The sequence below is a fragment of the Folsomia candida genome, unplaced genomic scaffold, assembly GCF_002217175.1.
Source record: "Folsomia candida strain VU population unplaced genomic scaffold, ASM221717v1 Fcan01_Sc005, whole genome shotgun sequence".
Classification (NCBI taxonomy): domain Eukaryota; kingdom Metazoa; phylum Arthropoda; class Collembola; order Entomobryomorpha; family Isotomidae; genus Folsomia; species Folsomia candida.
Genome location: NW_019091197.1, coordinates 6,102,510 through 6,113,559, shown reverse-complemented (window position 1 = coordinate 6,113,559; position 11,050 = coordinate 6,102,510). Strand labels below are relative to the sequence as shown.

Below are 11,050 nucleotides of genomic sequence, written 5' to 3'. Positions count from 1 at the left end.
TGTCGAACTGGGGGAAAAGCTGATCGAGGCAATCTCAATGAAGGAAGGGTTGACTCCTACAACTGGAGAGTAGGAATCAATCGTTGAAACCATAATTGCGAGATTATCTTCATATTTGAGTTAATTTTTCCAACTGTAAATTTGGAGTATGTATACATCTATAAGGTGATATTAATAAGTAATAATTTTAAATACAATTTGACATTTTTGGGCTTTATCGGTACATGGGTATTTTAGATATATTGGGGAAAGGTTTGGTGACTTATAAATAAATATAGCGATTAAATGTCTCTTCTTAAGAAAAGTGTTACAGTAAAACCGTTACTAATCATTGTAAACATATATTACAAATAAAACCTAGTGGTTTAATAAAAATTTAGTACACTTGTAAATATTCATAGTCGAAGTGCTTAAATTTAAGGTTGGTAGAGGGTAAAATAATTTTTACAGATACATACATCTTATCATAATAATATGCACATAGCGACGACATGGATGCTTAAATATACGACAGTCGTATTTATGTTTACAATTAGACATTTAGAAAGTCGGGAAAGCACCAAGTGGACGAAATTATTTTTCGGCAACTTGAATGTATCGGCATCTACAAACTCATTCGTTGCATGGCCCTGATAATCAGTATAATTTCATCCAAATCGTTCAAAGCAGGAAACTGTAATCTTGTTACGTCAATTGAAAAAAAACTGAAAATTATTAATGTCGAGCATAAGTTCAATTGAATTTTTTTAAGTTATCTGAATTCAAATTTAAGTGGATTCGTTATCATAAAGTCAAGCAGTAAGACTTGGCGTCCCTCAATAACTCTGAGTAGTGTGGGGTGAGATCGGCCTATTTAGTTCGGAGTCTAAACGCATTTCCTCCAGAATTAGTTCCCGTGTAGAATGTGACCTCTTGAATAAAACCAATTGCGAAATAGGTGGCAAAGAAAAATAATCGCAAGAGGAACATTGTGATGATATTTGTTCTGTTAGTGGACTTATGACGTTGTTAACAACTGGTTGGATTTTATACGGATTATTATTGCGTAATACCGTCTGCGATGGGGCAGTGTGTAGTGTTACCTGTGTCAGGGTAATACATGCACCGAGTTGATGTTCACCTCAGATAATTGACAAACATATCTAGGGAATTTATACGCGATGGAATATAATAATTATGTAATGGTCAGGTTTACATAATTGGCTTGTGTTGTCTTAAAATGTCAATTCTGTAAGTGTTTGTAGATAACGACTTATACATATATTCAAAGCGATATCTTCCTCCTCTTATAAATTAATTGATTTGTAATATAATAATAATTATTTTCTGTTCTACAGAATTCTACTGTGGCGTCCGAGTGTGAATTACCATAATGGCTGTAATTACCGGTAACCCAAGGCCCACTGAATGGATTGGAGTAGGTCTTACCCTAAGGTAATCGCATTTTCCTTGCTTATCAGAGGGAGGATATACGAAAAAGAATCGGGTCAAAAAAATGTTTGTAAAAATATTATCTAGGATATCCCCTACCTTGTATTAGGCATTATCAAACCCTACGCGCACAAGTGACGATTTCATGAAGGCAAACGTGCTGGCAAATTCCGATTTCTTGCCGATGTCATGGGTGCAACAAAACTTACACCGCTTCGGTACCGAATAAGTACTATATTTGGTTGTACCTCCAATACTGACACACCTTCAGTATAAATTCGGCACCGGTTTGTTGGTATACAGCCTACACCGTTCATATGGTACCTATCTAGTACTGGTAAATATCGGTGACGATTTTTAAGTCACCCAATCGGTACTGGCTCGGCAGCTTGATTTTTGTACACATAACAAGAGTACCTGTCACGTACCGGCCAGTTACCGATCAGGGATTGATGAGACTGTAAATTGGCGGGGGTCTCAATCCATCATCTGCAGTGACGAGTTAGATTGCACGTTGCGAATAAAAACCATAAATATGGATTTAAAAAAGTTCTCTGTTGTCCATTTCGTCGACGAAAACAGTTATGAAGTTATCCCGTCGACTTGGATAACCCCGGACCAAACGCGTGGTTCGTTTCCGTCAAATAAACCGAAAGGGCTGCAAAAATTACAATCTACACCTGACTCTCCTTACAATTCTGCTTGGCCATTGTGGAACATAAAGATAATCAAGACTTATGGTAAAAACGTAAATCCACATAATCATGTAATCTAGTTATTTTTGGTATTTAATTACTAATTTTTTATACACAGACAAATAACAAGAAGGCTGGAAGTGTGGTCAAAGGACTCGAAACTAGTGACATTGAACAGGTGAGGAAGTCTCGACGTAACATTCCACCACAATTACCGTCGGAACAAATAATCGAACCGGATTCAAATTTAGGTAAGACAGCAACTTCATAATTATATTAACATTAATTAAGGCTTATTAAATAATTTTTATATAATATGATTTTCTATTAATTTAACTAAATAAATTTCAGGAGAATCGGCCAAACTAAATAATTTCCTGACATCAGACCAGGAAGAAGGTCGACAGCATGAACGACGTGAGGTTCACGATAATCCTCAGTCTCTAAGTGAAGCACCCGGATCAGGTAGAATTTACTATCATAATAATTGTTGTTGTCAAAACGTACAGTATGAAAATCTTAATTTTTAGATTCGATTATTTATATACAATATTTAGGTCAGAAACTCTTTCTGCAAGTCCACAATCCGGATGTTACGCAACTCCAAGAAGAATTTCGTCGTAAGTAATTCTTAAAATGTTAATCGTATAATTATCCCTCGAATCAACAATACATTAAATGTGTATTTGCTTTTAGGATTCCAAGAGGAATCTCTTCATAACCAAGCCGAATTGTTGGTTCGAATTAACGATTTAACAAAATTAGTTAAGCAAGTACTTTCGGCAACTGGTACTGTTCCGTCCCCTTCAACATGGCCATTAAGAACATTGGAGGATTTTAAAACTGTGGACGAATTAATTAAAGATCCGAAAAATTTTGCTGCCGAGGTTACTTACATTGATTCGATTTATACACAAAATTACAATCAGATTAAAAATTTAATTTTACTTCCTTCATACGTTTTTAGTTCAAAGCATTGACAAAGATTCGTGGAGGATCTTTATTAAACCATATCTATTCGACACTGGGTTCGATATTTGCTCATGAGTTAGCACTTCAGATAAGGTGGACTGATGCTTCGGGAAAAGTTCAACTCCAAGGGTCAGAATTGGCGAGACTTGTTAGAGGTAATTAGTATAATCTTGTCATAGTTTAGCGTTTTTCTGTAAATTTGTACGTGTTGTGTATTTGTATTTATGAAAGTATTTATATTCATGTAAATTCACAGAGGCGGTAAAGTTTACTCGAGAGGAGGACCAAGACGCGACCGACAAGAACATTAACTCAATAATTGCAAAATGGTTCCGACAATCCCCTGATCGGAAAGGAGGCAGCGGATCTAGGAGAAACGTTAGCAGCGATGGAAACACCGAGGAGAACCATGGAGAGGAAAATACAGAAGAAGGTGCAGGCGTCACTTCTGAAAATCAGGCAGGCAACTTGTTGTAGTGTTGACGCACATGAAAATAATTTAGACAGTATGGAGGTTATCGACTCACACGAAAATAATTTAGATAGCGTGGATGTTTTTAACGATTCAAGTAGTAGTAGTGTAACTGATTCACCTCCTAATTATTTAATTAGCCAACAAATTACAGATGATTTAGTTGATGGCCCAGTATTAGGAATAGAATTAGAGGCATACCGCTCTATAACTGTATCAAAAAAGTCGCAACTAGTGAATTGGGCATTGACACATAATGTTACCCACTCAGCTCTATCTGATTTATTAGGTTTAATTAGAAATTGGCTTCCTAATGATAATTTTCCAGTTGACCCCAGAACACTTCTCCAATCCCCTAAACAAATAACTTTAGTCCCTCTCGGTGCTGGGGAATTTTTCCACTTCGGTATAACTCCCCATATAAATTCCTTTCTGAACCAACAAAATTTGTTCAGCTTTTCACTGCCAAAATTTGATAGCTTAAATTGTTCTAATCTATTGACCATAACTATTGGCATCGATGGGCTTCCTATTTCAAAGAGCTCAACGTACGAATTTTGGCCCATTCTTGGACGAATTGACCAAGATAAAACATCACAAGTTTTTGTGATTAGTTTATATTGTGGACTTAAAAAACCAGACAATATCGAAAGTTTTTTGGGCCCCTTTGTTAATGAAATGAATAGTTTAGAACAAAACGGATTACAATTTAACAATACACTCTTTAATATTAGAATTCGCTGCATTGTTGCCGATGCTCCTGCTCGTAGTTTTGTGAAAAACATAAAAACGCACAACGCATATTTTGGATGCGAACGATGTTACCGGCGTGGGAAATGGTATCGAAATAGAGTAACATATCCAATTAAAAATAAGGCTGATGCGTATACAAATGATTCGTACAGGCAACGGTGGTACCAATCTCACCATAAGGGCACCTCGCCTTTAGAGATTTTAAAACTGGACATGATTTTTCAGATTCCACTCGACTACATGCATTTAGTTTGCTTAGGAATCATGAAAAAATTGTTAACTGTTTGGGTGGAAGGACCGCTTCCTCACAAACTTTCCGTTAAACAAGTAAGGTTGATTTCAAATAAACTTGAGGCATTTAGAAAATATATTCCATCAAATTTTAGTAGGAAATGTAGAGGTTTGGATCAACTTCGTCATTTCAAAGCTACAGAATATCGAACATTTTTATTGTACATAGGGCCATTTTCATTAAAAAGGGTTTTGACTACAGAAAAATTCGATCATTTTCTACATTTACATACAGCTATGTATATATTAGCAACTGAAACCCAATCTAATGAATGGCTTAACTTTGCAGAACAATTAATAGATAAATTTGTTTCACTAATTCCAAAGCTATATTATAAAGAAATGATGGTGTACAATTTTCACAGTTTAACTCATATCACTGACGAAGTTAGAATTCATGGCTGTTTAGATAGATTTAGTGCTTTCGAATTTGAGAGTTTCATGCAAAAAATTAAGCGTCTTTTAAGAAGCAATTCTTGTCATTTATCCCAGGTGGTCAAGCGTCTGGAAGAAATTACTCGAAATAATTTTAATCACACAACTGCTGCTGGTAATTTTACGCGAGGCAAATCTCTATCAATTAATGATAGAGATAACTGCTATTTAACAGACGATGGCAGATATTGTATTATTAAATGCCTTAACCCTTTATGTGTACAGTATTTAGATGTATGCGATATTAAGTGGTATAAAACTCAAAGTTCTAAATTAGGCGTTTGTAAAGTTTTTAAATTATGTGAAACTGTGGAAATTCATATTATAAAATTAAGGAGAAAATGTATGTTTTTAAGGAAAGTAGATAGTGATCTAGGGTATATTGTTCCGTTATGCAATTCTGATTGTTGTAAGTAGATTATATATTTATACTCTATAAATTGTGAATTTGTTCTTTAACATAATAAATATGTAAACCATTTAAAATTGTGCATTATTTCACACCCATGTTATTGCACCGTAACGATATCTGGAAATTGGTGCATATATGTAATGATTTGGAAGTTCCGAGCAGGTACCGGTGCATCGGCGTTGGTTGAAGTGATGGCATAGCGGCACCGAAACTTCACCGATCATTGGCACACAAACGGTACTGGCAAATGGGGCAAATCGGTAGTTTACCTTCGCCAGTGTGCCAGTACCGACTGGTTAAGAAACCTTCACGTTTTTGCTGGTAGGGAAGGATGGGGTCATGCATTCAGCTTTGTCCTTATATATCAGGTCAGGGGGAGGTGATACCAAGAAATTCCTCGGGGAAGAAAGGTTTGTAAAGATATTCTAAATATTTAAAAAGTTTGGAAATTTTTAGTAAAGCAGAAATATTCGACCCCTAAACAACAAGTTCGCTTTCAAAAGCGACTGTCTCCCATTTAGCAGATACGGCCGAAGCCAGAGTAGAAGCTGTAAATTGGACAAGATAAACTCATTCCACGGACCTACTTGATTTCCAGATCCGATAATTGGGAGAAAATTTCAATTATGTCTATTCTCTACGCAATATTATTAATTTTCAATTTATTAAATTGTTTCGCGATGTGACAAAATGGCAGTTTCTGGTGCGATATAAAATAATGGATAGTTTTTTAACGGGAATTCTTTCCCTTATCAATGCAATACGTGATTAGTTGAGACGTGCATAGTTCGCATGGACCAATTTTGGTTCATCTAAACTAATTCTGTTCCATGGACCATGGACAAAAAGAAATTGGTCCATAGATTTGTTCCGAAATACATATATCTCGACAACTGGATGGTCCAATTGGACTATTTTTGCGAACGATGATTTTTCCTGAAACTTGAGAGGTATATATCAAATGCACGAGTCCTATTTGGATTCAGTAGACGTAAGGTCGATGGTTGGACGATGTGATGGTAAATATGGGAGTGCTGATTACGATGGAGATAAAGAATTGGAAGAAGAATGAGGTAGGGATTGGGATGTAGAACCGTAATGAAATATATCTCTGAAATCAAAATAAAATTATTATGAAAGATAAAATTATGAATTAAAAGTTGCCCTGGTAAGTAAATATTCTTGAAAGCAGAACACTTGTCCTGCATGTAAATATAAAAATAAATTTAAAAACCTACAAGGTGCAGTGTCTAGATAGGCAGAATCAGGGAGTGTATCTCATCGACTAGTCCGATAATTTTGCATCAGACAACTGTTAAACGCTACATTTTTGCAAGTTAAGCTTCCTGTTCCTTCATGAGAATCCATTTGACGAGTATGTAACAAATTTTATTTTTTGTAACAAATTCTCGTAATCGGTATGGGTCGCACACCAGGACAACTGGGATCGATTTTGACTTTGTCCTATTTATCTGCAAGTCATTAGCAATCTAAAAACCAAATTTGAGCTCAATTGAAAAATCAGTACGGATGACCACGTATGGTGCCTCGGGATGAAAATATTTTCAAGAACTAATTAATGACCTCTGACCTGAATTTTAGCTTTTTACGATTATTTTGAAATTTTGGTGTAACATACCCCCACGGTGGGGGCAACACCACCTATATGACCCCACCGGTCAACCACCGGACCAATTTGGCTCATGTGCGAACTTGGCCCGTCCTTTCATCCCATAAACGTATGGTGAAAATTTCAACCCGATCGGATAAGTTTAAAGAGAGAGTTATCGTTAGAAAGACAGACCGACGGACGTGACAGCCCTGACTCGGGCTAAATAGACAAATACTACATACATTTTTTTGACATACTTTATTCAAAACAATTTAGTGCTTACAATTGCAGAAAATTAGGAATTAAGAAGGGACCATAACCTATCGACCACGGCAGCACCCCTTGAAAAGGAAAATCTATCGAAATATTTTGAAGTAAGTCTCCGACCATATCTGTGTATGCTGCTCCGAAATAAGATAAACGGAAAAACTTTGCTAGACCTTTTCTTGGGTAATGTATGTTTACATATAGCTCGGCTCAAAGGAAAAGGTGAACCTTGCGTTGATGGCCGAAACAAAGGATTCCTTTGAAAGGAATCATTGTTGGGTAATCTTTTTCTTGGAGTTGAGAAAAGGAACCTTGTTATGGGAACTTCTGAGGGGTCGTTACTTGATGTGTGCATGGCTGAAGGCCTTCTTAACATAATCGAGAGTGAATTGTTAGAAAAGAAGTAGGCAGATTGCCAGTCAGGATGAACCAGTCGTCCTCGTCAGATTATACAGTGGGCATAAGAGCTTATTTATTTATAAGTCTTATTTATAAGAGCTTTAGTGTAAACCGGTAAATAAATTGTATTTTGATTTTTGATAAGTAAGTAATTTAAATTTGAATATTTGTCACATAATTTCCATCCCGCAATTTTTGGGGTTTGTAAAGTCACATTCTGTATCTTATTTAAATTAATGGGTTCATTTTTTTATTTAATTTAAATTTAAATTTAATTTAATTTGAGCCAACCAGGGTTACGAATTTAACATGGCGTCGAGTGGGTCCTGCGACTGGAATAGTATGCCAGAATTGATAAATGTTAGGGATTTTAGAAAATATTGGGAAGTAATTTAAAAAATGGGGACTAAAGAATTTCTGGGTTGTTTAGGTGAAAATATATTTGCTAAATTATTTGGATGGCGATTCAATTGTCCAGTTGCGCTCCGTATCAAGCGAGATGTATGGACTTACTAATAGTCGTGCGGCGGTGGAGAAGATCCAGATTTGCATACGGGATATTGACGATATTGACAAAATTAAGAATGATTCGACTACACTGTGGACTAATTTTCGAATCGTTTCAAAGGACCACCCGAGAAATCTCGTGACCACGCTGCTAAAGACGTTTGGTGCGGGAGAAATAAAAGAATTGATTTTGGATTCCGCGTGGAATTCGAAATCACTGAATTAAACGAGATTTTAAGTTCGATTTTGAAAGTTTTACGAATTTATGTAACGCGTAAGGAGGAGCAGGTGGAAATTGGTGTTTCGAGATGGCTGGAAAATCTGAGGGTTTTAGAGATTAAAGCGAGCTCGGTGTTTGGCGAGGTTTTGAAGTGGGCGCCGAATTTGAGATGGTTGGCCATTTGGACGGAAGAATTGTAAATAAGTGTTTTGCGTACCATAAGTTTGTAAATTTGTAAGTTTGTAAATTACTGATTTATATTTTCAGCCTCGGACCTTACATGGCGGCTAAGTATAGACGGAAAACCCAAGTTTTCCCTGCCCTCGAAGATTATGTGACGGCCCGATTCCATAATTCCAGACATACTGGGAACTTTTCCATAGAATTTAAGCAAATAAGTGAAAATGGTGCTGATTATAGACGTAAATTTTGCGGAATTCTGACATCAATAGAAGAAATTTTGTACCTGTGCAGAATCTGTGGTGCCGTCGGCGTTGGGATTTTTGGCGTTAATGCGGTGCTTTCAATCCGGGCGGATATCCCTGTAAGTGTAAGGGTATCCGACAAGGTGGCGGAATACGGAAAGGACTATTAAATAATAATGATTAGCTTGCTTTGCAATGGTCGTAATTTTGGAAAGGTTTTAATTTGAAAAGTTTCAAGAGATTAGTTTCCCGACTAAATATGGAAACTAGGTAGTTACTTGACAACTAATTTTTCTATTTTTTCCATTCACGTCCACTAGCTGGATGTGTATGTGAAAGGTATAGTATGTTAGCAGACACTCCAATGTTAAATAAAAGCTGGTCGTGTGGCGAAACCTTACAAGATAGGAGTATATTGTCAATGAACTTTATGACGGTCTCCAAAATATAGGTATAGGGCACGCATACGGTTTTTCGAAATTTTTAAAACTTTTAGAAATATCGACGTTGGAGGTCTTGACGCAAATTAATCACTAAATAGCACCGTAAATGATTTGGGTGTATGATAAAGAAAAACGGTCAAGAGGGTTATATCCAAAGGTGTAGTAGCTACAAATTTTGGTCGAAAATTTTTTCATAAAGCGCCTCGCAAAGGCGGGAAAATTAAAAATGTCGACTTTTGGGTCGTTTCATTCTGACAGGGGTAACACGAACGAAATTGATGTTTTCGAGAAATTATAATTTGATTGATATTCCTGAGAGGTATGCGGTATTTCGTCTCATAAATCATTTTTCGATATATGGCTTGGTTTTGGTGCCAATTTCAAATCTATGAAACTTTTCGAAATTTCCGCTGTCATTCTCTAACCGGAGCTGCAGCGGAGCCATTACATTTTAGCGACTAAAACTAAGCAGAACTCTCTCGCAGACGGTCCAACTTACATTTCTTCCCTGTAAAACTTTTTCAAAATCTATCTGGTTTTTGAGTTATGGCGCGATATCTCAAATTCGAATTTTAATGTGTAATATAACATATATATTGTTAAAAAATAGTATTTTCCTCGGTTTTACCGCATAATTTCAAATATGTTTAGTTTCACGAACTTGTTGGCGAAACTGAGTATCGAAATAACGGTAGAATTTTGCAGTATTGTTGAAGTATTGGGGATCGACGGATTGAAGAAAAAAGTGAGAACATATTTGCACTATTGGCAACGTGCCACGGAAAAAACTTTAACCAAAGAAAGTTTTATTGATTTCTCGTAATTTCAGATCCATCTGTGAAATACTTATGAAGGTATTCCCAATAATCGAGAAGTAACTTAATCTTCCAGGTAATTCTCACCCACAAGACGAAAATAATAACGAGTGGTGAAATCTATGTAAATTTCGTCCATTTTAGAAATTGGGACGATTCAACGTTATGTAGAATGGCGCTGATCGTTTAGCTTATTTGTACGAATTATGATGTATTTTTCACGAAACTCTGCGAACACAATTCTATACTATGTAGACCCAATAGAAGTAATCGATATAAAATGTATACTTTGACCGTAGGAGAAACATTATTCAAACCGCTGGGAATTAGGCTTGCGGTAATTTAACAAAATTCTTTTGTGAAGACTAACTCTGTATTTATTGCAGAGAAACTTTCCGCCTTTTCTGCAGGGATTAATCACATATAAATTATATGATATAATTCTGTAGTTTGAAATTCTTTTGTCCTAATATGTTAAAGAGTTTTGGAATTGTGTAAAATTTGAGGTGGAAATTGTCGGTATTTTGTTAATTTCACCTAGAAGGAAGTTTTCCATAAAGAGTAGGATATTGGAAAACAATGATGGTTTAAGGTGTTAAAATTTTCTTTATAAAAAATATGTACATACTACGAAGTTAAGGAGAACTGGTAAGGCTTATTTTCTATTTAAACAGAAAATGATACGGAGAAATAAATGGGAGAAGTTTGTGGGGAATTATAATGACATACTTACATGTGGAGGCGTCATTTCTAGAAAATTATAGATGTATAAGTATGTCTTTTTTTGTGTTTAAGCACTCGATCCTTTGCGAATTTGGATTAAAGAAGAAAGTTGATAATTCAGATACTTAAGTTTGGATAGAATATTTATGAAAAATGATACGAAACAAAAGAAACAGGA

General features: G+C 35.8%; 1 protein-coding gene across 1 annotated transcript; it reads left to right on the top strand.

The window, feature by feature from the left end:
* The first annotated feature begins 75 nt into the window (after positions 1-75).
* On the top strand, positions 76-5,530 carry LOC118435791. Its single transcript, XM_035852212.1, has 8 exons — positions 76-1,434; positions 1,519-2,171; positions 2,245-2,377; positions 2,478-2,591; positions 2,684-2,746; positions 2,823-3,013; positions 3,094-3,253; positions 3,355-5,530. Exons 2-8 carry the CDS (start codon positions 2,169-2,171, stop codon positions 3,573-3,575), a joined length of 885 nt encoding a protein of 294 aa, XP_035708105.1. The 5' UTR covers positions 76-1,434; positions 1,519-2,168; the 3' UTR covers positions 3,576-5,530.
* The last annotated feature ends 5,520 nt before the right edge of the window (positions 5,531-11,050 follow it).